Source organism: Propithecus coquereli, unplaced genomic scaffold, assembly GCF_000956105.1.
Source record: "Propithecus coquereli isolate 6110/MARCELLA unplaced genomic scaffold, Pcoq_1.0 Scaffold251, whole genome shotgun sequence".
Taxonomy (NCBI): domain Eukaryota; kingdom Metazoa; phylum Chordata; class Mammalia; order Primates; family Indriidae; genus Propithecus; species Propithecus coquereli.
In genome coordinates, this window is record NW_012148075.1 from 2,511,616 (window position 1) to 2,539,520 (window position 27,905).

Genomic DNA, 27,905 nt, shown 5'->3' on the forward strand with positions numbered 1-27,905 from the left:
AAACAAACTGTTAAAAACACATACCTACTGGTATAGTTTGGATATCTGTCCCCTCCAAATCTCACACTGAAATTTGATCTGAATTGTTGGAGGTGGGGCCTAATGGGAGGTGTTTGGGTCATGAGGATAGATTCCTCATGAATAGATTAATGCCCTCTGGGAGTAGAGGGTTAGAGTGAGTGAGTTCTCTCTTTATTAGTTCCCATGAGTGCTGGTTATTAAAAAGAAGAAGCAGATGTGGTGGTTCACCCATATAATCCCACCTACTCAGAAGGCTGAGGCAGGAAGATCATTTGAGGCCAGGAGTTTGAGACTAGCCTGGGCAACATAGTGAGAACCCATCTCTAAAAAATGAAGAAAATAATTAGCCAGGCAGAGTGGCATGTGCCTGTAGTCCCAGCTACTCAGAAGGCTGAAGTGGCAGGATCACTTGAGCCAAGGAGTTCTTATAGGCTACAGTGAGCTATGATTATGCCACTGCGTTCCAGCCTAGAAGACAAATTGAGACCCTGTCTCTTAGGAAAAAAAAAGATCCTGGCACTTCCCTTCTTGCTCTCTTGCTTTCTTTCTCACCAGGTGATCTCTGCACATACCACTTACACTTTGCTTCCCACCCTAAGTGAAAGCAGCCCGAGGCTCTTTTCAGAAGCAGAGTAGAGGCCAGTGGCATGCTTCTTGTATGGTCTGCAGAACCATGAGTTAAATAAACCTCATCTCTTTATAAATTACCCAGCCTTAAGTATTCCTTTACAGCAACACAAAACAAAGATACACACAATATTTATGAAATAACTGGAAATTTGAACCCTGACTAGATATCTGATATTACAGGATTATTTGAAAAAAAAATTAAGGTGTGATGCTGGTATTGTGGTTGTGATTGAAAATAAAAATATTTTTTATTTTAGAAATATATGAAAATATTTACAGATGAAATGTTGTGATGACTTGGATTTGCTTCAAAATAATACATCACAAGGGTAAATAGGCCAGGGTACAACATACAAAACTGGCCACAAGCTGATAATTGTTGAAGGTGGGTAATAGGTACATGAAGCTTCATTATATTATTCCATCTATTTTAGTATTTTTTTAAATACTAAATTCCGTAATAAAAAGTTAAGGAAAAAAAATTCTTTTAGTGAATCCCCTTAAAATGGAGATTAAAGTTTCATTACAAAAAGAAAGAGAATTTAATTAGAATATTTTTAATAAAAATATAAACTCTGAGAATAAAAAGTACCTATGAAAAAAATTTCTGATACGCTCTAAAAGCTTATCAACAGTATCGTTACTTATCTTATGCTACACTACTCAGATATTCTTGATTTTCTTTTTATTTGAATAGGTTTTAAGAGTAGCAACTGATTCTTACCCAGCTTTGTTACCCAATAACTTGCATAGTATCTTTCAATAGCATATACTTTAAAAATATTTATTTAATGAATTGATCACTATTTTTACTAAATTCTTGCTCAAGCATCTTCCAAATAATGACTATTACCACCTAATATCAAAAGATAATAACTTGATGATAGTATGTAATTACATAATTATAATAAAAATATAATAAATGACTATATAATAAAAGTGACCAAAAAAATTATAGGATCTTAAAAACTTTTTAAATGGTGATAATTTATATAGCCTTTTATAGCTTTTGAATTTTAAAACATTTTAAGAATTTGAACCTATTTAAAATAATCAAATGAAATTAAAACTTTTAAAACTAGTCTGGAGAAAAAAACTTAGGAAGACTTACCTAGCAGGGGGAATTCCTTTCTTACAAAGATCCACCTTCACTTTCTCTCCCACATGTCTATAAATCTCCACTACAGCCAAGATTGCAGCATCTCTCACCTGTCAAAGAATTCAGAACTTTTTAAGAAACTTACATATGATACAATAAAATACTTCACCTCAAGGTAACATTACACTAGCAGACCAACTTGAAGTTCCAAGTTGGTTTTAATGCCTCTAAACCCCTGGGAGATAAGGCTTGTCATTAGCAAAAAAAACCCCAAGAGGACCTATCAAGAAACCACTAGAGAAAACTAGTAAAAGAAGGTTTTATAGAAATCTAAGAAACTTGTAAATAAAAGTTACTAATTTGGCTTTTTAAAAATGTATTTGTACTAAGATTCTATAAACAACTGTCAATAATTGTAGTAATACAAATTATTATTATGGTTACTATAATTTCCTGAAATAAAATTGCCTTTAGAGAATGCAGCCTGAACTCAAACAAATATTTTTACACCAATATTCACAGTAGCATTATTCACCATAGCTGTAAGGCAGAAACAACCCAAACTTTCATCTACAGCTGAATGGATAAACAAAATGTGTTATATACATATAATATTATTCAGCCTTAAAAAGAAAGGAAGAAAGTTCTGACACATGCTACGACATAGATGAACCTTGAAGACATTATGCTAAATAAAATAAGCCAGACACAAAAAGACAGATAGTCTATGATTCCACTTCTATGAGATATCTATAGTAGTCAAATTCATAGAGACACAAAGTAGAATGGTACTTGCCAGGAGCTGGGGAGAAGGAGAAATGAGGAGTTATTGTTCAATGGGTACAGACTTTCAGTCCGGGAAAATGAAAAAGTTCTGGAGATGAATGGTGGTAATGGTTGCAAAACAACATCAATGTACTTAATGTCACTGCACTGTACACTTAAAAATGGCTGGAATGGTAAATTTTATGTTGTCTATATTTTACCACAAATAAAATAAAAAGAAAAAAAAAAGAATGTGGCCTGAAGACAGGAATTTGGAAGATAGCTCAAGTTCCCTTGCACAGCTCACTATCCAACAGCGACTAAAGAGGCGGCAGAACTCTCTAAAAACCTCTTGACATGCAGCTAGCATCTGAAAGAAAGGAAAACCTTGCCCAGGGTCATTCCAAATGCCCAAGCTATGCCAAAAAGATTATAGCCAAGAATCAAATTCACCAGGAGGCATAAGATCCAGGACACATTCCTGTACTGTGCCTATAAAATAGACAGCTCAGGTGAAAAAGTTTCTAACAAGCGATACACCACTGACAAAAATCCTCCCCGTTAAATAGGGTTATGACCTATTCACCATATTCAGGAATAAAGAAATGAAGCTGACAACCTGTCCCCATAATTAACATATAGGAGAACTACAGAAGGGAATCCAGGTTCTTTGTTACTCAACCTCTTAAACTGAAGAACTAGCCATTAAGTCCTAGCTCTATTTAACATTAGCCAAACAACTAACAATCTTAAGCAACTTACATGAATATATGTTTTTAAAAACTAACTTTGGTGGATTTTTTTAAATGAGGTAAAACCTTCATTTCATCCCCCTTCCCTCTCTCTTCTTTTTTGAAAATGGGATAAGAGCACTAGAAAAGAAACAGTAGCTAAAAAATTAGTCAATGCTTGAATATAAATAAAATTTTACCTGACTGTTGGAATCTCCAAATAGGACACACAAATGTGGTACCAACTTGTTGATGACTAGTGGCTGAGCCCCAAAACTAAATATAATTTGAGAAAAAAATAAAGAGAATTTGTTTTTAATCAAGCAGTAAATGAAATATCCTTATACCTTCTTCTTGTCTGTATGAATATGACAAATATGGTGGAGAAGATAAGCACGCATCATTACAACATGAAAGATATGAAACACAGCAAAAAAATCTAAACAATGTGAAATATGCAAACTGGAATAATCATGACTGACACTGAAAACTGTCAACAAATCATCCAACAGATCAAAATGTTCAACCAACGCACTTTTATATCTAGCAATCTATCAATTATTTAAGAAAATCAGAGCTTTTATTTTTGAAAGAGTGAATTTTTTTAAGACTGTAGGTCTCAAATTTGCATTCCAATGAAGTAAGTAAATTAGTATTTATTAATATTTTGATGAGGTCATAGGTTGAAAGCAAATGACAGGAGAGCCAAAAATCAAAAAAGTTGTGCAGACTGTGAGTACACTTATCAGCTCCAGATGGCAGAAAGAACTACAGAGCAATAAAAGAAAATAAATGAAAGTGTAGTTAAGAAAAGGAAGTAACCCTACAGGAAAAGTTGAAAGCTACTATGTATTATCTATCATATTGCATAAAAACTGAAAAAATAATCCAGAACAAGACTAAAAGCCCCAGTTTACATCTCTTTAGATCGGAGTTACAGCTCCGTGGCATCTACGCAGTCAGAACTCTGTACACTGCTATCAGGTTCACTGGCTAGTTACCTGGCAGAGTTTTGTTCAGGCTACGATTTTGGTACCCACCCATACTGCTCTAGGAAGCCTAGCGCCAACTGGTAAAAGAGGGAGAGTCGGTGATAGGAACTGGCTACAATATGTGAAACACCATTGTGTTAAACACAATTCCAAATTGGATCCAGAATAGAAATAGATCCTAAATTATCAGCATATCAGTTCTGTGACCATCTATTTTGGGTGGCTACTATTAACATACTAAAGAAAAGAAGAAAAATATTTCTTATCACTGACTGATAATTTAAAAATTAACATGAAAGATAATAACATATATAAAAAATTAACAGTAAAGGTATCAAATAAAAACTTTTGTGCTTTAATAACTATTTATAACTTATTTCCATAGCTTTCCTTGACTGTGTGAAATGGATTATTTTAGAGAAATGAAAAACATAAGAGGCTCTTTTCAGGAATCACAGAACTTACGTGTTTAAGGTCTCAATAAGACACAGACATACACCTTCTCGAGATCGAAAGTTCTTGTGCTTAAAACCAGAAGCCAACTGTTCCCAAATGTACTATTTGAAAGAAAACATCACAAAATATTAAATTATTCATTTTACAATCTTTTATCTTACCAACCATATCACCCACCTTATTAGTAACTAAATATTTTCATCAGACTATTCACTTCTTTACTACTTACAAGTTTTTCTAAGCCAAATTTACCACAGTTGCCACCCATTTTTAATATCTTAACCACATTTTAAGTTCTTCTTTACATATTTTTCACTTTAAATTTCAATTATTCTCAGAAGAACCATGTCCAACACCTAAAAACCTTATAATTTCTAAGGACACAGGATTTCTTCTATACTTTAGAAACCTTCAATAATAATGCTACCATTATAAGTCCAGTAGTCCAGTAAGCACTTAAGAGGTCGAACATTGCCTAGCAATTAATATAGACTGTCACATGGAATAGGTTTCTTCCAACATTTTATAATTCAGGCTTTTCTCCATTTAATACTGGATCCAAATACAGAAACATATTTGGCCAAAGTCATTTTATGACTAACTACTATAATTTTCTTTTGGAAAAAGCATAGATAAACCTATACAAACAATCTAAAACAATTATTTGGGTTTAGTGTAACAAGGAATCCAACCATATTTTTCCAAACATATAGGCATTTGTACCAATGAATCCCCTCTCCACATTTGGAAACATCACCTTTACCATTTACTAAATTCATACACATACAGCCACTTCTCTTTCTGTACTCACTATTATTTCTGGAGTCTATATTCAGTTCTACTAATATAGTTCTCTCTCCTTGCCAAACTTTCAGGAAGGTAGCTTAAGAATTTACAAAAAATCTTAAATGTAAATAACCTGACTCAGCAACACCACCCCTGGAACTCTATTCTATATAAATTTTTATGTCCAAAGATACATGTACAAGGATGTCCCTTTTAGTACTGTTTGTAATAATAGAAAGCCAAAACCAAAATTAAAATGTAAACCAATAAACAAGTGTCAAAGGATATCCCCAGCACACTATTAAAAAGATTTAGTTCTGAGGTATAAAATATCTGGACAACAGTTTACTCAATAATTCAATACTCTAGTTTTTTTTATAAAACACATATAACTTAGAGCTGCATTTTAAAGATCACATGATATCATTGTGCATATTGTATATTCTGATTTTTTTCCACTTGAGCTACTCTCTAAATCTTTGTTTACATACCAGTCTATTTTTGTTCTGCTTTCAAAATACCTCCATAAGGGCAAATTATTTCTACTGTATTCAGAAAACACAGGTTGTTGTCATAGACTACATGCCTTATATAATTAGTAACCACCTGTTAAAATAAAAAATTTTCTTCCTATCTTTATGAAGAGTTTCAAAAATTAACAATATAACATTCAGTAGTTCTCAAAATAAGCTTTCTCACTAAACATTTTATAAATTTGCAAATAAGGAAAACCAGAAAATCCCAAAGTATAACATAATCAGTATATTGTGAAACCACTTAAACCTATGAGTTAGCCTTTTAAAGAAAAGCATCAGAGTGGAAAATAAGAAAAAGAAAAAAACAGTCAAATATTGACATGTATCTTAAATTTCGAATTCTTTAAAGCATTAACAACTCATTGTTTAAAATTTCAGCTTTCATGCCCCCTGCAGCTTTCCTGACTTGCTGTGATTACCATCTATCTTTACCAATAATTCATCATTAATTAGCAAAATCTGAATTTTAAAATGTAGACCTACCATAGGTGGTGCTACTTGATCCATTAACTTCAATATCAGAGTCTGCGCTTCATCCCGTACCTTGTCTTTGGCATCTCCCATTCTATCTATTAAAGCTACAATAACTAAAGACAGGGAGGGGGGAAAAGAGTAAATATTTATAACTCAACTCCATTACAAACTACATTTTACAAAATTACACACAGAAATTATTTTCATAAATAAAGAGTTGTGAGGTAAAGAAAGTGTTTTTAAGTTCTTTATTCATGAGTCCGCTCAAAAATAACTGAGAAGCAAATTTTAAAAGAATATATACAGGCTGGGCGTGGTGGCTCACGCCTGTAATCCTAGCACTCTGGGAAGCCGAGGCCGGTGGATCGCTGAAGGTCAGGAGTTCGAGACCAGCCTGAGCAAGAGCGAGACCCCCGTCTCTATTAAAAATAGAAAGAAATTATCTGGACAACTAAAAATATATATACAGAAAAAATTAGCCGGGCATGGTGGCGCATGCCTGTAATCCCAGCTACTCAGGAGGCTGAGGCAGGAGGATCGCTTGAGCCCAGGAGTTTGAGGTTGCTGTGAGCTAGGCTGATGCCACAGCACTCTAGCCCAGGCGAGAGAGAGAGACTCTGTCTCAAAAAATAAAGAATATATACAGTATGATGTCTACCTATAATAATGGTCAGAAAATAGACAACACTAAATATTATTCTATTTAGAGGTATGAATAGATGGGGGGGCGCTAAGGGGAATTAGAATTCAGAGGGAACAGGTTCTAAAGTCGGTTCATAGGGCAAAAATATCACATAGTTGAGATTATAATATCTTTCTGTAATCCCTTAAATTACCACAATCATTTAGTGTGGTTTTACTAGGTGTGTGACCTTGAACACATTATTTAACCACTTTTTGTCTATTTCCTCCCATAAATGTTGGTAGCAGTACTCACCTCAGAGGATTACTGAAAATTCAAAGACGATACATGTAAACAACTTAGAGAGTAACAGGCACAGAGTAAACTCTCTCTATAATGTCATCTACTATTGCTATCATCACTATCATCCTGCGTGTTCAAAAGCAAAAACACTTCTTTTGTTTCTCTGTTGACATCACAGCTATACAGTAGTCCCCATTTATCCGCGATTTTGCTTTCTGTGGTTTCCATTATCCATGGTCAACAGCAGTCCAAAAATATTAAATGGAAAATTCCGGAAATAAACAACTTATAAGTTTTCAATTGTGTGTCATTCTGCATAGCACCGTGAAATCTTATGCCAGCCCGCTCCTTCTGGCTTGGGATATGATTTCATCCCTTTGTCCAGCATATCTACGCTGTTTATACTACCCACCCATTAATCACTTAGTAGCCATTTCAATTACCAGATCAAAAACATAGTATATATAGGGTTTGGTACTAGTCAAGGTTTTAGGCATCCACTGGAAGTCTTGGAAGGTATTCCCTGAAGATAAGGGAAGACGACAAATAGCCTTCCTTTCTCTGAGGCAATGGAGGCCTAGATCTACTTTAAACAAAGCAAGGAGGAAGAAATGAGATCAAAAAAGAAATATTTCTCTGGTTTATTTATAATTAAATGTGTATGTGATTTGGTGCAAATATATGGTCTATAATGTAATAACCAAAACTAATGTAATAATAATCAACAACACATAAGGAAAAAGGAAATTACATTCTTCTTGTTAGAAAATGATAGAGTGAAGAGCCAACTATACCAAATGAAATGACGTCATCCAAAAATCTTAAGCTTAATCAAGGGAATGACTGGGTAAGAAAACAGGGACCTTGCCATAAAAATCATAAGCCTAATCATGAGGCAACAGAAGTACTCATCACTGGGAACAATATAAATTCTTTTCATCTTAATTCAATACATTGTTAACAGTAGAGGAATTTATAAACATCTATAACATTGGTCATTATGGGACTCTGGTTCTGATAGCTTCTGAAAGGCAGAAGACAATAGTAAACACTTAATAAATGTTAGATACTTCTGTGTACCAAGCACTGAATTACCTCATTTAATCCTCACAACAATCCTATGAAACAGAGTAGGCCCATTTGACAGAGAAGGCCCAGAGAGATTAAATAACTTGCCCAAACAAACAGCAAGTAGTGAAACTAGGATTTAAATAATCTAGACAATGTGAGGTCCCAGTCATAACCATCTCCATTTACTTATAATTTGAGGTGTTTGGGTGTATGTGTATATGTTAATTCCAAAAAGAAGATTCAAATACTGGCCCAAATAGGGGCTCACCTCAATATTAAAAACCAATTTTATAAAACATGAACAAAACCAAAAAACCTCACATTACATAAAATTAGTATTATAGCTATTATATTTAAACCATGAATTCATAAACTTTTTTGAGTGGGAATCATTTTTTTTTTTTTTTGAGACAGAGTCTGGCTCTGTTGCCCTGGATAGAGTGCCATGGTGTCAGCCTAGCTCACAGCAACCTCAAACTCCTGGGCTCAAGCGATCCTCTGCCTCAGCCTCCCGAGTAGCCGGGACTACAGGCATGCGCCACCATGTCCAGCTAATTTTTTCTATATATTTTTAGTTGTCCAGCTAATTTCTTTCTATTTTTAGTAGAGACGGGGTCTCACTCTTGTTCAGGCTGGTCTCGAACTCCTGAGCTCAAACGATCAGCCCGCCTCGGCCTCCCAGAGTGCTAGGATTATGGGTGTGAGCCACCGTGCCCGGCCCTGGAATCACTTTTTAATATGCTCTCTTAGAGTGAAATACAACAAAATTTTATTTCTAGCTCTACCAGTTATTCATTATGTAAGAGTAGAAAATTTCTCTGAATTGTAAAGTTTCCTCATCTCTAAAAATGGAGGGATGCCAGGCCTATAGCTCACATAGCTAGTGAGAGGATGAAGTAAAATAACGAAAAAGCACCTGTGCCAAGACCACAATAAGCAATCAGAAGAGTCAGCAATCTTCCCTAAATATCTGTATAAAATATAATGATCACTGAATTATCATTAAATATGATGAACATTCAACAAATATTTATTGGGCATTCAGAACAAAGCTTTTCACTCTGTAGGCACTCAATAAGAATTTTTTAAACAAATGAATCAATCTATCACAGGCTGGAATTTGGACAGTGAAACACGGAAAAAGGTTGAAACATAGCTGTTAGTTATTTTATTCTCTTAGCATTGTACATAAAATTTGTAAAATATGAGATCCTTTACTGAATTCAGTTGTCATAAAACCAGGATTGGTGATCAGTATTAAATGTAAATTGTATTTTTTTGTGTGTGTTTGAAAACTTTATTTTTCCATAATATATGTGATCACAAAAGAAAATTAAAATACTTTATATTTCTATGCAAATATATGTATCATATATTTAAGAATTACATTAATAGAGCCTATATTCCTCTGGAACTGTATCTAAAATTTAAAATGAATCTCAATTTTCCTAAAGCATTTCTTCACTTTTAACATAAAAGGACATAAAAAATACCTGTAATGGTAACTAATAACCTAAGTACACCTAAACTAAACCTTATCACTCAAATCAAGTTAGATATATCTAGAGTTACATTATGAGAAAGACATTTAAGACATACTTAAATCCAATTCCTTCCTTTTACAGAAAGGCTCCTAAAGTAGTTTAGTTAAGGTCTGTGACAGAGCAAAAACAAGAACGCTCACCCTAGGACTCTTAGTCCAGTTCCGTATCTCTTTAAGAAAACACAGATATACTGCCTATCTTGCAAAGCTGTTACACAAATTAGAAATTATGTGAGGATAATCTTTCATGTATGTAAAGTAGTAAATGGGTAAAAATCGGTAAATGGGTAAAAGGAGGCATTCAATAAATGGTAGCAAAGTTGTAATAAATTTTTCTTATTATACCACACTGACTCTCAAGCAATAACAAGCACAAGTTTCATTAAAGACAATGATGAATGCTTATAGTTCAAAGTGCAAACAACATTGACAAAAAGTAAATGTACAGGGATAACCAGAAAGAATAGGAGATTAAAAGAAAAAAACTATACATACAAGAATGTGTGGTCATGTCCCACATAACTGAGCAAACACAAATGAAAAACACTAACTTACAAAAGCAAATTGATGTCATTTATTAAGTACTTAAGTGTCTAAGAACCACAGAGTAAAGAAAAATTCAGTGTAAGGGGGGGTTAATATGAAAAGTTCTCAGATATTCAAATCTGGTGTACATTTTTAGAAAGGAAAGAAAGGTCCGTGAAGGAGAAGAGATTTCAAAAAGAAATAAGAGCACAGCAGAAGCATAAACAAGTTAACCCAGACCTAAAAAGAGTAGGCAAGTTTCTGATTAGTTAGCGTGGAGAGAGAGTACTTGCTGAAGATGACAAAGAAAAACACTACTACGATGGAAAAGGAACAAATATAGTGAGAGAACTGGAACATCAAGGACAGGTAACAGCAGTAAGTTCTGAAAGCAGGACAGTGTTGGGAGTCAAACTAGAATTCTGGTCCCAATATTCCTATTGTTTCAACATCAGTAGTCAGTACAACAAACTCCATCTGGCCCTCCTTGTAGCTGAAAAATAAGTGAGATATATACTACCTAGAAATACTCTCAAGTCTAAAATGTTCTCTGTAACAACTAATGATAGGGAACTACTACAGGGCAGAAGTCACAAACACAAATACCTACAGCCAGGGAGATACGGGAAATGCAGACATTGAGCCAATTTAAAAAGCACAGTATTCTAACCTTACCATATTATATCTAACATTCTCGGTTATGAAGAGACAAGAAGAGGTGAGAGAGATTTATAAATTAGAAAAGCTCATCACCCAGACAAAAGGGAAGCTACCACACAGCTTCAGATCAGGGTTGCCACACTGTTCAATTATCTTGAGACAAGCCAGAAATATGAATTATGTAAAACTTCTCAATTTTAAACACTGATTCAAAATATTTTACGAAAACACATAAGTAAAACATGTATGCAGAGCAGTTTTCAACATTTACTATAGGATTTAAAGCAGGAGATTGACAGTAAAAAAAATTATTCTTTTCAAAAGATATTAACATGAAGGATGAATTAGAACCAGGTACAGATTAAAAGTGAACAATAAAGATGGGAAGACCTACTGAATGCTTCTGCTGAAAGGATAGCTAAAAAACAAAAAAAATAAAAAATGGACAGAATTTGGTGGAATACTAAACATGAAGAAAAAAGTTAACTAAAGATATTAGAAAATAAGTACGATAATACACCAACATTATGAGGCATTAACTTAATCCACAAAAGAAAATCACTAACATCTGAAGTTACCCTTCTATATGCTGCTATATAATACGATCAAATCCACTAATAAAGCACTCCAAAGGCACGTGAAGGTCACTCAAGTTTAGAAAATATGTACTTTGTAATCCTAACTACTATTCAAAGAAGAGCATTATGCTAGCATTTGTACTCACTGCAAACACACTGTAAGTGCTACTGAAAGTATGACTAGCAGCCTAGGAGCAGTCTACAAATTTGCTTGTGGTAAGGAAATTGAAGATATTTATGAAGTATTCTTGAAGCAATCTGACCTAAGTAATTTTGTTTGTTGAATATAATAATAAAAGAGTAGGCCTTGTATTTTTATTTCATCTTGCTGTAATTTATTTTTAGTGTATCTTATAAAATATTGGTCTGCAAGGCTGGCAATGAAAGAACTGATCCTTCCCCCTAAAGTAGTCTAAAAAATGGCACAGTAAGTTACATTGTAAATTTTAGCATTTTACAAAAAAGTAAAAAAAAATCCAATAAAAAATTTGAAAATGTAAAGTAAAAACCTAGCTAGATGTAAAGTAAAAACCTGTCAATTAGCAGTATATTTAGCAAGGGTTTTTTTTTTTTCTTTTGCCTCAAAGTGGTACATTTATTTATTTAAATAGTTTTAAAATCTTTTGTCTGGGTAAAGTAAAATGGTAAGCAGCAGACCTCTGGGTTGTGGAAAATTATATTTTTGAGTTTACAGAGAACTAACTCCATTAAGAAAACTAAGAGAACAAAGAAAAAAGTCACTATGTTAAACCTTATTTAGATTTTTAAATAAATAAAGTTAACTTACCCATTGCTACGTAGGATTTAAATCGTGTTGATAATCTGTCCACAAAGGCACTTAAAATGTCCAATCCCATTAATGATACCTACAGATAAAAAAAAAGTTTTAATGAATAAAAGTTACTGACACATACTTTAATATTGGTATATAATTTTTGACATATAAAGATCTTCATATACTATATTACTATGTTTTTAAAAACTGAGATTGAAGTATTCAGTGGTAAATAGTCACGAGGTTGGGCCATCCTATTCTGAAATGGTTCAACAATAATAATGATAATAATGTATAAACACGCAGGGAGATAGTGATAAAGAATATCTGGCAAAATGTTAACACCTGGTAAATTAGGTGAGGTAACACAGGAGGAGTTCACTGACTATACAGTCACACATCACTTAAAAACAGAGATACCTTCTGAGAAATGTGTCATTAGGCAACTCCGTCACCATGTGAACATCAGAGTGTACTTACACACACCTAGATGGTATATCCTACAGCAGTCCCCAACCTTTTTGGTTTGATGGGAGACAATTTTTCCATGGGGGTTGGGAAGGAGGCAGAGCTCAAGGCGGTGATGCACGGATGGGTTCCTAACAGGCCACAGACGGGTACCAGGCCATGGCCTGGGGGTTGGGGACCACAGGCCTACTACACACCTAGGCCATATGGTATAACCTATTGCTCCTAGGCTACAAACCTATACAGCATGTTATTATACTGAATAGTAGGCAACTATAACACAATGGCTAAGTATTTGTGTATCTAAACATATCTAAATACAGAAAAGGTAATGTGTTGTACTACAACTTTATGATGGCAGGCTACAATGTCACTGGGAATTTTTCATCTCCATCATAATCTTATGGGACCACCATGGTATATATGATCTGTTGTTGACCAAAATGTTATTATTTGGAGAATAACTGTACTTGTGACTTCCCTATAACTTTGAAATGTTTCCTAAAAGAAACAGTTAAAAATTAAGAGCACCTTTAATTGGAATTGCAGCTTCTGTCTAGGATGTAGAAACTGGAAAAAACATTACTCCCACTCTAACAAGAAAAAGCCAAATAATCTATAAAATCATAACTGTTCTTAAATCTGTCAGAAAGCTGAGGTTGGAGGATAACCAACTAGTCTGAAATCTAAGGAAAGACCTGAGACAGAAGCAGTAGGTCACACGTGACAGGACAGGAGGAAAATAAAGCTATGATACAAGTAGGTAAAAAGAATTCATCTATATTTAACACTTTGACTGCCATGTGAGTTGTATTTAACTCAAGCTAGTTTTAAGCCTGGGGCCTTGTGAAGCAAAACGCTTCAGTTGGTTTGTGAAAATCTTACTTGTTGATGTTCTTATTGTTACAATTAATATTGACAATTTAATTCTAGAAATGTGGATTGCACTGCATATAATTCACACACAGAAAACAATAAAAAATAACAAATTAGAAAGGATTATTTTGTTTTAATGAAACATTGTGGCCCCAGGGAAAAAATTTTTTTTCTAATGTGGCAGTCAATGTGTTAACAAAATTATTTATAGCTGAGTGTGTGCTAGCATAAAAATTTAGAATCCCTAGTAGCCACAAACACAAGTAGAGTTCACACCCATCTGCAAGCTCTTTCTCCACAAACCTCCACTGGACGCTCATTAAGACTGAGGACTGGGGAAGAGACTGAAGAAAGTATCGCATCTCTTGGTGGTACAGATCTGAAAGAAGGAGGCAGCTGCCTCTTCAAGAAAGGCATAAAGGCCTCTAGTACCCTTATCCCATAAGAAACAAAAGTTTGATGCTACTGAAAGAAGGACATCAAACACTTACCCTCTCTCCCCCAGGGCACAGGTGAAACTCAGCTGCTGTAGAGGAAAGGAAAGAAAGCCCTCTACCTCAGAAAGGGAGGAGCAGAAAACCATCCTGGGCCCAGATAATAAAAGGTCTGGAGTTGAGGAGGGACATGATCTTCATAAAACCTCACCCTAAGACTCAGGGACAAAAAGCTGCCAAAGACTGAATCTGGACCAGAAACACAGAGAATACTGTCACTGCTCACAGTCAGGTTAGCAAGCATGAAATAAGAAGCAACAGCAGTCTCCTACTGGGGGAGGGGCAAGAACATGGAGAAAATTCTTTATGAAGAATAGGAAAATAGGGAAAATCTAAACTGCAGTGTTGAACAGAAACACTGGGGAAAACCCTCCTGATTCCTCTATCCCTAACCAAGTGATATTGAAGCCAATATGAACTGAAGGCAACTACATCAACCATAATATTCAAACCTATCTCAACTCCTGACTAGACTGATTATATAGCTCCACACTGTAACCTTAGCAGAAAAAGAGGCATGCCATTTCCAGGCATAAATACTACTGAACTTAGTCTCAAACATCTTAACCACTGTCCTGCTTTCAACTAAAAATTATGAGACACACAAAAAAGGGTATCAATGTCAAGAGCAAAGCAAGAAACAGAACAAAATATATAGATAATACAGAGTTTGGAATCATCAGGCAGATCATCTAAAATAACCATGATAAACATATTAAAGGCTCTAGTTAAAAGAACAGACAACATGCATGAATAAATGAGGAATTTCAGCAGAGAAATGAAAACCTTAAGGCAGAGTTAAATGCAAATAATAAAAAAAAAACCATTAAAAAACATGGCACAAGGGTTAAGATGCCTTTGATGCTCTTCAATATATGTGACATTGAGAAGGAAAGAATCAGTGAACTTGAAAGTAGGTCAATAGAAATTTCCCAAATTGAAATACAAAGAGGAAAAAAAAGGCGGGGTGTGCAGATAAAGCATTCAAGAGCCCCAGGACAGTATCAAGTTGTCTAACATGTGTATCATAGGAATTCCAGAAAAAGAAGACAGAACCAAGGCAGAAGAAATACTTGGAGAGAAAATGGCCAAGAATTTGGCAAAAATAATAAAAGGCATCAAAGCACACATCTAAGAGTCTCAGAGAACCCCAAAATGGAAAATTCAAAAAAACATCAAGACATATCGTCTTCAAACTATTAAAACCAAAAGAAAGAAAAATCTTAAATCAATGAAAAGAAAAGACACATTAAATACACAAGTATAGGGAACCTCCTGCCAAAAAGAATGTGAGTCAAGAGACAACAGAGTGACATCTTTACAGTGCAATAATCCCCCTTTATCTGGGGGGGGGAATATGTTTCAAGAGCCCCTGTGAATGCTTGAAACCTCAGATAGTATCAAACCCTATAAATGTTTTTTCCTATACACACCTACGATGAAGTTTAATTTATAAATTAGGCACAGTAAGAGATTAACAACAATAACTAATAAAATATAGTAATTATAACAATATACTTTGTAATAAAAGTTATGTGAATGTGGTCTCTCTCTCTCTCCTAAAATATCTTATTATATTGTACTTACCTATTTTTGGACCATGGTTCACCGTGGGTACCTGAAACCACGGAAAGTGAAACCACAGATAAGGGGGGATTACTGTACTGCAAAAAAATCCTATCAATTCAAAATTCTATACCTAGTTAAGATATCCTTCAAAAGATATCCTAATATTTTTTTCAAGCAAAGAAAATCTGATAGACTTCATTACAACAGACTTGTCTTACAAGAAATGTTAAGGGAAAATCTTTAGGCAAAAACTACATGACAGCAGACAAAAACTTAGATCTACACAGAAAAGCAACTCAGGAAATAGTTGAAATTAAATATTAAAAACTAGGTCTAGGCCGGGCGCGGTGGCTCACGCCTGTAATCCTAGCACTCTGGGAGGCAGAGGCGGGCGGATTGTTTGAGCTCAGGAGTTCAAAACCATCCTGAGCAAGAGCGAGACCCCGTCTCTACTAAAAATAGAAAGAAATTAATTGGACAACTAAAAATATATAGAAAAAACTAGCCGGGCATGGTGGTGCATGCCTGTAGTCCCAGCTACTCGGGAGGCTGAGGCAGGAGGATCGCTTGAGCCCAGGAGTTTGAGGTTGCTGTGAGCTAGGATGACACCACGGCACTCTAGCCCGGGCAAGAGAGTGAGACTCTGTCTCAAAAAAAAAAAAAAAAAGATATGACAACCTGGGAGACGCAAAACTATGGAGATAGGAAAAGGATCAGAGGTTGCCAGGAGTTGGGAGGAGAGAGGAATGAATGGGCAGAGCATAGAACTTTTAGGGCAGTGAAAGAATTCTGTATGATACTATAACAGCAGATGCTTGTCATTATACATTTGTCAAAACTCATAGAATATGCAACGCTAAGAGTGAACCCTAATGTAAACTGTGGACTTTGGGTGACGATGTACAAGTGTAGTTTCATTAATTGTATTAATAACAAGTGTACCGATCTGGTGGGGGATGTTGACAGTGGGGGGGGGGGCTGTGGGTTATATGGAGGCAGGGGAGCATATGAGAAATACATATCTCTTCTACTCAATTTTGCTATGAATCTAAAACTGCTCTAAAAAATAAAATCTACTAAAAAACAAAAATGGGCAAAGGACTTGACTAGGTATTTCTCCAAAGATAAACTAAACGGATATGAGTACATAAAAAGATGCTCAACATCTTTAGTCATTGGGGAAATGCAAATCAAAACCACAATAAGATACTACTTCACGTCTACTAGGAAAATGGAAGACCACAAGTGTTGGTAAGCATGTGGAGAGACTGGAACCCTTGTACATTGCTGGTGGGAATGTAAAATGGTATAGTCCCTGTAGAAAACAGTTTGGTGGTTCTTCCAAAACTAAACATATAAATGTTTATTAAAAATAATGATGGAAAGATAAACAGAAAAAAAATTTTAATGGTTGTGAATAGGATACAAGGAACAGTGAAAAAACTAGATTTCTTCGAATATACCTTCTTTTGGCAATAACTACTTTCATTGAAAATGAAATAAATAAATCAAAATATATATCCAGTTAGTAGCATAACCACACAGAAAACTATTCCAAATGACTTTAAAACACAGTAATTTGACTATACCTCTTCAGTGGGATATACCCTACAAACAAAAACAAAATTCTGCAAAAAAGACACTGTTAACTGTTTCTAAAATCTTATTGTTGATAGAAGTAGATACAGATATAAGATAGAAGTAAAAACTGCAGTCCTGAATCTGAATTAGAAATATCAGTATGAACTCAGGATGTATTTTTCTTTTAAAATTAAAATGAAATCTAATTTTGTTCATTGGGAGAAATCTAGGAACAATGACCAAACACAATGAGTACCATTAGCACCACATTGTAGTCTCCAGACACTGTTTCCCACGAAAAAGAATCAGTTACTTCGAAAAGTGGGTGATTCCAGGACTGGAGTAGGAAATACAACATCATCTTGTAATACCAGACAGCAAAGAAGCTACAAAGATTACTAGGGTCATGTCAAGATAGGGCAGTTTGAGTATCTAAAATGATAGTATTAATAGCTGCATTGTCTTGAAATTCATTAGATACATTTAAATACACAAGTTCATAATGATACCAAAAACAAAAAACTATTTGGCCAACATTGGAGGATGCTAAAAAAACACCTCCATCTCATTGTTTTCATAATCAGTAAATAAAAGGAAAGAATCGTATCAATAAACCTACCATTCTATATAAACTGCACCACTAGGGTAACCAAATAGTTGTAAATGAGGGAAATTTCTCTCTCTTTCTCTCTCTCTTTTAAGAGACAAGGTCTCACTCACTCTGTTGCTCAGGCTGGAGTGAAGTGGTGCAATCATAGCTCATTGTAACCTCAATTTCCTAGGCTAAAGCAATCCCTCCACCTTAGCCTCCCCAGTAGCTAGGACTACAGTTGGGTACCACCAGGCCTGGCTAATCTTTATTTTTTGTAGAAACAGGGTCTTGCTATGCTGCCCAGGCTGGTCTTTACCTCCTGGGCTCAAACAATCCTCCCACCGTGGCCTCCCAAAGTGCTGGGAGTACAGGTGTGAACGACCATACCCAGCCAGAAGTTTCTCTTTATAAGTATTCCAGCAAGTAAATGAAGGAATGACAGAATTAGAATGTCACCGTTTTGCAAACTCTAATGAACCAACAGATCTAGATCTTAATAACCTTCAAGATCTTATGTGCCTCCTCATAGAAGGAGAGCATTACCTATGAAATAATCTCGCAAAAAAAAAAAAAAAAGGACTGAACCTGATCAAGCTTTAGATCCAACTAAATTACTAATTTATAGGAAAGACAGAACACACATCATCACAAAAATGAAATCAGCAAAATTCAGACTGTGGGAAACTCCACCACAAATAAAGAACCTTTAAAGAGAGAGAGAGACTGAGGGGCAAAGAGATTAAAAAAGACTTAGTAAGCATGTAAAGTCCACTAGGCAGAATAATGGCCTCCCTAAGGTATTCACATCCTAACTCCCAGAACCTGTGAATATTATCACACATGGCAAAAAAGATTTTGCAGATGTAACTAAGGATCATGAGAGGGGAAAATCACTCTGGATTATCCTAGGCCCAAGGTATCACAAAAGTCCCTCCCTTTTTGTGTGTGGTTTACTTACTTAGCAAATTTCAAGTACAATATATAATACATTAACTACAGTCCCCATGTTGTACGTTAGGTATCCAGAATTTACTCATCTTATAACTGAAAATATGTACCCTCTAACCAGTATCTCCCCTTTTTCCCTGCCCCCAGCCCGATAACCATCATTCCTTTCTGTTACTGTAAGTTCTGTCACTATAGTTTTTTAGATTTCACTTATAAATAAGATCATACAGTATTTGTCTGTGTCTGGCTTATTTCACTTAGTCTTTAAGGTTCATCCATACTGTCACAAATGGCAGGATTTCCTTCTTTTTCAAGGCTGAATATAAATAATATTCCATTGTGTGCATGTATATCACATTTTCTTTATCCATTCAACTGTTGATGGACACTTAGGTTGTTTCCATATTGTGGTGTTGTAACATATATTATTATATTGTTTTTCACCAGTTACTGGCTCATAACTCTCACAGCCCTTGCTACAGTCTTAAGTTATAATGTTGAGAGTGTTAGGCCTCAGGAAACAGAATCTCTCTGACCTTTACCTGCCCCAAGGGCAGGACTCTAATCTTCCCCTACCATTCTGATTGTATCATTTAGACCCTCATTCCAGAGATGGTCCCACCCCATACAATGAAAGCTCATCACATTTCTGCACAGGTTGTCCATACAAACCCAAGAGCTTCCAGATAGCTAAACATGTAGAAGTCCCTAGAGGGAGCTGGCATGAAAGCTCCATGCCCCTCCCCCATACCCTGCCCTGTGAATCTCTTCATGTGTATCCTTTGTAATATCCTCTCTAATAAACTCATAAACGTGTTTCCCTGAGTTTTTTGAGCCACTCCAACAAATTAATCGAACCCAAAGATGGGGTCATGGGAACCCCAACTTGAAGTCCATTGGTCAGAAGTTCCAGAGGCCCAGATTTGTGCCTGGTATGTCTGAAGGTTGGGGGGTAGTTTTGGGGACTGAGCCCTCACCATGTAGGAGCTGATACTATCTCCAGGAGTGTGGAGAAAAGATCCCACATTTGGTCACAGAAGTTTTCTTCTGTATTGACTGTCATGTTGGTGTGGAATTTAGAGAAAAACCACGGTTTGGGGAGTTTTTCCTGAAACACATATCATGGATATTGAGAATAATACGACAATGAACACAGGAGTGCAAATATTTGAGATAGTGATTTTATTTCCTTTGGATATATACTCAGAAGTGGGATTGCTAGAGCATATAGTAGTTCTATTTTTAATTTTTTGAGGAATCTCCATAGTGTTTTCCATGAGGGAGAGAAATTTACATTCTCACCAACAGTATACAAGGGTTCCCTCTTCTCCACATACTTGACAATACTTATTATCTTTTGATTTTTTGATAACAGACATCCCAACTGGTGCCAAAAATTCACTGCTAAGACCAATGTAAAGGAGTTTTCCTTTACGTTTTCTTATAGGAGTTTTACAGTTTTAGGTCTTAAATTTAAGTTTTTAATCCATTTTGAGTTGATTTTTGTGTATGGAGTAAAATAAGGGTCCAATCTCATTCATTTGCATGTGAATATCCAGCTTTCCCAGTATCATTTATTGAAGAGACTATCCTTTCTCCATTGTGTATTCTTGGCATCTTTGTCAAAAATTAGTTGAACATATATGAGTGGGTTTATTTCAAGGGTCTTTAAAAGAGGGAGGCCTTATAAGGATAAGTCCTTATAAGAGGGAGGCTCAGAGTCAGAGCCAGAGGAAATGTGATGATGGAGATAGAGACCAGAGAGAAAGATCTGAATACGATATACTGCTGGCTTTGAGAAAGGGACCATGAGCCAAGGAATGTGGGCATCCTCTAGAAGCTGGAAAATTCTCTCCCAAAGTATCCCCTAGAGACTCTAGAAGGAATAAAATCCTGCTGACACTTGGTTTTATCCCAGTGAAACCCATTGTAGACTTCTGACCTCCAGAACTGTAACAGAATAAACATGTATTATTTTAAGCTACTAAATGTGTTGTAATTTGATACAGCAGCAATAGGAAGCTAATAACAAATCACAATGTGTGAATCTATTTGGACCCTGATTTTTCTTAAAATAACTATTAATAAAAAATGTGGAAATTTAAAGCCTGGATATTTGATATTAAGGAATTATTGTTCTTATAATTATCATAATGATACTGAGGTTATGTTAATATTCTTAAAGAGTACATATCTTTGAGACAGTAACAAGAAAGTCTTACAGATGAAACAATGTGACATTTGCAATTTGGGACAAAGTGATGGGGCAGGATTGGCCATGCGGTGATAAATGCTGTGGCTGAATTTATTTTACTGTCTACTTTTAAATATGTTTAAAATTCTCCATAATGAATTCTTTAAAAAAATTATAGAAAGCATGATTCTTAATGATTGAAATATTAGAACATACCTTTGGGCCCAGGAACAACACAAGGATGCCCACTGTCTTTTATTCATCCTCAATTTAAGGGTCCTAGCCAATATATTAAAACTGAGCAAAACTAAAGGACTAGAAAAAAGCAAAACTATCATTATCCTGTGATATTATTTTATGTATAGAAAACCTTTAAAAACCTACAATTGCAGAAAAAAATGTTTTTAATTATATAATAAGACTGGCCATAAAAATCAATACACCAAATGCCATTTCATTTCTATATGCCAGAAAATATAATTTAAAAAAGAACAGTATTTGCAATACTCTCAAACATTATAATTATCTGGGAGGAAATCTAACAAAACGTGCATAAGATCTCTTTCGAGAGAATAATGAAACATTATTGAAAGACATTAAAGAAGACCTGAACAATTTTCCCAGACTAAAAGAGGTCAATACTATAAAGACGTGAATTCTTCCCAAAAAGATGATATTCACTGTAATTCCAATAAAAAGCCCCAGTATTTTGGTGCAAATTCACTAGCTGATACTAAAATTTACATGGGGCAATAAAGACCCAATAATAGCCAATGCATTTCTAAAGAATACAGTAGGTGAATTTGAGGTAGCAAATATCAAGGTTTACATTTGGAACTACAAATAACTTTCTTGAATTTCCATCTGAATATCTTTCAAACTAGTCTGTATCCTGGCTAAGGGTCTTCTCAATAGTAAAATATAAAAATCCTCAAAAAAGAAGAAAACAAAACAGCTAGAGCAACATTGCAATTTGCTTCTCATCACTTCCTTAGGAACTGAAATGCCTACACCCAGGTCCTTTAAAATATATTATAAAAGGTATAGCATCTCTCCCTAAAACAATATTGTACTTTCTAACATGTAGAAAAACAGACACTCTAAAAAGCAAAATTTGGGCTAAAATTAAGCTTAAATTTTAGGATGTTTTAAAAATCATAAAACGGAAATTTAAAAAAAATTTTTTTTTTTTTTAGAGATGGGGGGTCTCGCTATGTTGCCCAGGCTAGTCTTAAACTCCTGGCCTCAAGCAATCCTCCTGCCTCAGCCTCCCAAAGTTCTGGGATTACAAGTTTGAGCCACCATGCCTGGCCTGAAACTTTTAAAAATTTAATGAAATATTATTAATCCTGAGAAGCCCTAGAACTTTAGGGTCATTTTCCCATTCTCTCTCTCCCTCCCCCTCTCTCCTACATGCTCACTCCCTGACCCCCCACCCCCCTTTTCACCTCTGAACCACAAGTGGTTGAACATATTTGAGTAATCTGATGTCAGTAAACCCACATGCAAGTTGTCATCTTGGCTACAGAGTTTCAATTCAACAGAACTGAATTTTCGAATAGTTCAGAAATGTCACCAATAAGAGAGCTAAGTAACTGCATGAGACAGTAATGACTACCTCCAATCCCCTATTTAAGAATACGAACTAAGAACTTTCCTTGTAAAGTCAGAAAGCCAGGCAACAAGAGTTTTTTGACATCTACAAAGGACATAAGCTTAATTCACAATTATGTTTTTCCAGCACAGGTGGAACAGAAAAAAGGCAAGTATTGTTCCTAATAAGCACACTCTTATAATCCTCCTTCCCTCATTAGAAAAAACTATAGGTTTACAGAACATTTTTTCACAAAATTAACTCAGAGTACCTAAGAAAATTAGTAAAAGAATGTAACAGAGTAATTGGCTAAGCAAGTGGGCATGTATGCACAAATTAAATGAGTAAAACTTGATGGCTTACAAATTTTGAAAACCTGAAGAGAAAAAGATTATTTTTAAATAAATATGTTTATTTTTTAAAAACCAGGTTATTTTTATATAAAATATGTAAATAATAAAACAATTTCCCTCAAAACCAATGAGAAACAAATGACAAAATTAAAGATAGTGATTAACTCTAGGTAGAATGAGGCAGACAAGGGAAGTAAAATCCAGTATTTCCACTTCTACACATACACCCAAGAACAATAGTTCTCAAAAGGGATGGGAGACATGCAATATTACTACATGGAGATGTGCAGCCCAAAAGTACATGGCCATACTTTGCAGCCCTGCTGGCAGACGTTCAAGTAGACGAAAACCCTGTTTGAAGTACGTGAGCCTAGAACTGCTTTTTTTCTTTTTGGCAAGGGGCATGATTTTAAGTATACAAGTTTTCCAGGAATGCAACAAACAGGTAAATCAAGGGACAAGTGCACAAGTGTGCTTTCAATTACCAATTCAACAAATAATGAGAGCTTGCCATGGGTTTAAATGCTGGGAGGTAGGTCCAAGGGGAGAGGAAAAGATGTAGAGTAAATGTCTAAATGAAAGAGTGAATAAACTAAAAAAAATATAGTATGAGTGCCAAGCAGCATAAAGGGCCCACTTGAAGGAATTTAAAATGAAACCAGTTAAAGAGGTTTTGTGTTTTTATCTATCCACCTTCAGTTGCACTGGTACAGGTTTGGGGTAGACAGAGTTGGATTAACCAGTATTGCATTTTTATCAAATGAGGACCATAAAGCAAGAGTGAAGAAGGAGAAGAGAATTAAGAATGAAACTAAAGGCTGGGTATGCTGGCTCACACCTATAATCCTAGCACTTTGGGAGGCCAAGGCCGGAGGATCCCTTGATGTTAGGAGTTTGAGACCAGCCTGAACAAGAGACATCCGTCTCTACAAAAAAATAAATAGAAAAATTAATCCGGAGGCTGAGGCAATAGACTCCCCTGAGCCCAGGAGTTTGAGGCTGCAGTGAGCTATGATGATGCAACTGTACTCTAGCCTGGGCGACAGAGTGAGATCCTATCTAAAGGGAAAAAAAAAGAATGTCTATAAGGGTATGATTAATGATTAACCATGTATTTAAGCTCAGTCAAGAGTGAGTACGGAGTAGTTTAATAAAATGGATGTCACATAGAATGGTCAAACTTTTTAAGTTTGTGTATTGAAGAAAGTAGGTTCAGAATTTAGAGTTCCAGAATATCACAATCACCCACAGTAATGTCATTTGTGAAATGTGAATCACCACAGCAGCTGCACATCTGTAGTAGTCTGAATTGGTAGTGGTAGCATTTACAGCAATAAAATATACTGGTGCAGCCATGTGACTATCATTACATCTTTTTGGTTAGTCAGGCTGGCACATTTACATACTGAAATATATTTTATCTCATTATAAATTATCTGTAATTTTCCTTTATAGTAGAGTTAGGACATTATAGGGATTTTTAAAATTTATGTGTATTGGGTGTTATCTATCAATTTTATTTCAGAACTGAAAAGGAGGCACTGAATCTGAAAGAATTGAGAATCACTGCCCTTGACAAATTCTCATGCATATGTAGGTGATGATTTAAAAGGACAACATTAATAGTAAAGAATTAAAAAAAAAAACAACTGGGCCAAGCACAGTGGCTCATGCCTGTAATCCCAGCATTTTGGGAGGTCAAAGTGGGAGGACTGCTTGAGGCAGGGGTTCAAGACCAGCCTGGGCAACATGTTGAGGCCCTGTCTCTACAAAAAATAAAAAATTAGCTGGGCATGATGGCACACACCTGTAGTCCTAGCTACTCAAGAGGCTGAGGTGTGAGGATTGACTAAACCCAGGAGTTTGAGGCTGCAGTGAGCTACAATTATGTCACTGCACTCCAGCCTGGCCAACGAAGCAAGACCTCATCTCTATAAAAAAAGAAAAAATAGGGGGGGAAGGGGGAGCAAGGGCAACATACGTAACCTAAACATCTGTACTCCCATAATATGCTGAAATAAAAAAAAATAATAATAATAAATAAATAAAAATAAAAACAACCTTGATGTTCACCTATATTGCAAGTAAAAGGAACAGGCAAGATCAATACATTAATAGGTAGATAAACCTCACCTTTTTTGGCAAATTAAAAAATGATATATTTTAAGAAATTAATAGTTATATATTAATAGGATATATAATTGAGGTTATGCCAGTGTTGGGAAGTATCATCCTTAGAATGCCAAAAGGGCTGTGATTTTGAATTCCGAGAAAAGACATGAAATCCTAGTATATCCCTTAGTCCAGCACTACATTCTATAAATGCTTTTATTGTTTTCTCCATCTTTAGAGTCAACTTACTGTATGGTTGCAGATGGAATGTAAATGTTACTAATCTTCATAATGTACAAAAGTGAAAGTAGAGCTGACAAATAATAGGATACTGAAGACGATTACAAAGTAGAGAAAAGGAAAGGAGTATGGATATCCTAATCTCTCTAGGCTCAAGCAACTCCTCCACTAATTCACCAGGTCTATGACATAAGGCAAGATATAATAATAATTATCTCCTTTTCTACAAAAGGAGGAAAATAATACAGTACACTGACTTCCCAAAGCCATCTTAAAGAGTAAAGAGATAATGCAAATAAAGCACTTGAGACAGTGTCTGGTACTAAGGACTCTTTAAATGGTGGTTATATTGAACTGTATTTTATGAGGGAAATTACTGCCATAACACCATTTAAAAATTTGAGGAAGCCAAGCATGGTGGCACACACCTACAGTCCCAGCTACTGGGGAGGCTGAGGTGGGAGAATCGCTTGAGGCCACGAATTCGAGATGTAACTAAATAAATGAATAAAAAATTTGAGGACTTTTGAAACTGCAGGACTGTCCTTAGCAAAAGTCAAATGCCAACTCGTATATATTATATATATGCCTATTCTCATGTTTTTAACTTCCAGTTATGACTTTTGCACTGAACTGGGAACTCAAGACCCCAACAGCTCAACTTGGATGTTATTAAACCACTTTCTCAAACCTAACATAGCCAAAACTAAACTTTTTACTTCCTTCATTTAATTTGTTCTTCTCTCAGTCTTTCCCATTTCAGTAAATAGCACTGTCTACTCTATTGCTTAAGCAAGGCAATTATCCCTAGTTCCTCTTTTTCTCTCAATCCTCACATCCATTACAACAGGAGGTCCTATCAGATCTATCAGCAAAGCATATCCCAAATTTTCCACTTATCGGCATTGCCACTGCTATCAAACCAACTCTAACCACCATTATATTCCTGCTTCTTCTATTGCTCCTTATAGTCCACGTTCCACAAAGCAACCACCCTACCTAAATAAAATCCTCCACCATATTTAGAATAAAATCCTATAAAATTGTTTCCACCTGCCTCCTCAACCTTATCTTTCTTAACACCTCATTCATTTTAACTCTAGCCATGCTGGCCTTCTTCAAGTTCGTCAACAAAACTAGAGCCTCTGGATTTGCTGTTTCCTCTGCTTGAATCATTCTTCACTCCTATATTTCCTTAGTATCTGCACTCATGTCACCTCACTTTCTTGACCACCCAAAATAGAGTCTCATCTTATCCTCATTTTTTCACATCACATTGGTTTAAAATCATGTTACCTGAAATGATCTAATTTGTATATCCATCTGTCTACCTCCTTCTAACATGACGGCAGAAATCTCACCCTCTAGGCAGGGTGTGTGGCTGGCATTTGTAATCCCAGCACTTTGGGAGGCTGAGGCAGGAGGATCACTTGAGCCCAGGAGTTTGAGACCAACCTAGGCAACACAGTGACATCCCACCTCTACAAAAATTTTAAAAATTAGCCAGGCATTGTAGCATGTGCCTGTAGTCTTAGCTACTCAGGAGGCTGAGGCAGGCAGATCACTTGAGCCCAAGGAGTTGGAGGCTGCAGTGAGCCATGATCATGCCACTGCACTCCAGCCCAAGTGACAGAGAGAGACCCCAACTCTATAAAAAAAAAAAAAAAATTCCAACATCTGCATCCTGCCCAACACTGCCTATGCCCTTCATTGTTTTTTCTCCAAACCACTTACGACCATCAAACATCCTATCTATTTTATTTTTCCTGCTTATTCCTCTCCCTTTTACTAGAATCTAAGTCCCCAAAGGCAAAGATTTCTGTCTTTTTTTCTCCATTATATCCGCAGTGCCTAGAAGAGGAAGTGCCTGCAAAATGGTAGGTCAATAAACAAAATAAGAAAAAATTAACAAAAAAAAATTAAAAAATAAACAAAGAAATGAGGCTGAATGAATGAGCCTAGTCTTGTTCACAGCTGGATCCTTACCATCTCAAACACCCAGCATACAGAAGGCACTCAAATTTAGAGAAGTGATGACTATTAAGGCACTCAAATTCTTAAGTACTATCAAATCCAAAGAAAAATTGTATTTTGTTCAGTATAATTTCAAATTTAAAGACCATTATGATATTTGTATGTTCAAAAATTCCTATGATACACTTTAAGAGTTAAATATGTATCTTGAGTAAAAAAAAAAAAAAAAGATTACCTAGTTTGGTAACTTAGTTTAAAAAAACCAAATAAAAGATTAATTAGAATGCCCTTTCCAGGCCGGGCGCGGTGGCTCACGCCTGTAATCCTAGCTCTCTGGGAGGCC

The 27,905-nt window shown here is 35.5% G+C and overlaps 1 protein-coding gene across 1 annotated transcript in view; it reads right to left on the minus strand.

The window, feature by feature from the left end:
- CLASP2 (cytoplasmic linker associated protein 2) overlaps positions 1-27,905 on the minus strand; it is a 196,750-nt gene that overhangs the window by 162,339 nt on the left and 6,506 nt on the right. Inside the window, exons 2-6 of the mRNA XM_012646884.1 lie at positions 12,580-12,658; positions 6,500-6,603; positions 4,704-4,795; positions 3,447-3,522; positions 1,763-1,860 (exon numbers count right to left, since the gene is read on the minus strand). Coding sequence (XP_012502338.1) covers positions 1,763-1,860; positions 3,447-3,522; positions 4,704-4,795; positions 6,500-6,603; positions 12,580-12,658 — 449 coding nt within the window. The remainder of the gene's footprint in view (positions 1-1,762; positions 1,861-3,446; positions 3,523-4,703; positions 4,796-6,499; positions 6,604-12,579; positions 12,659-27,905) is intronic.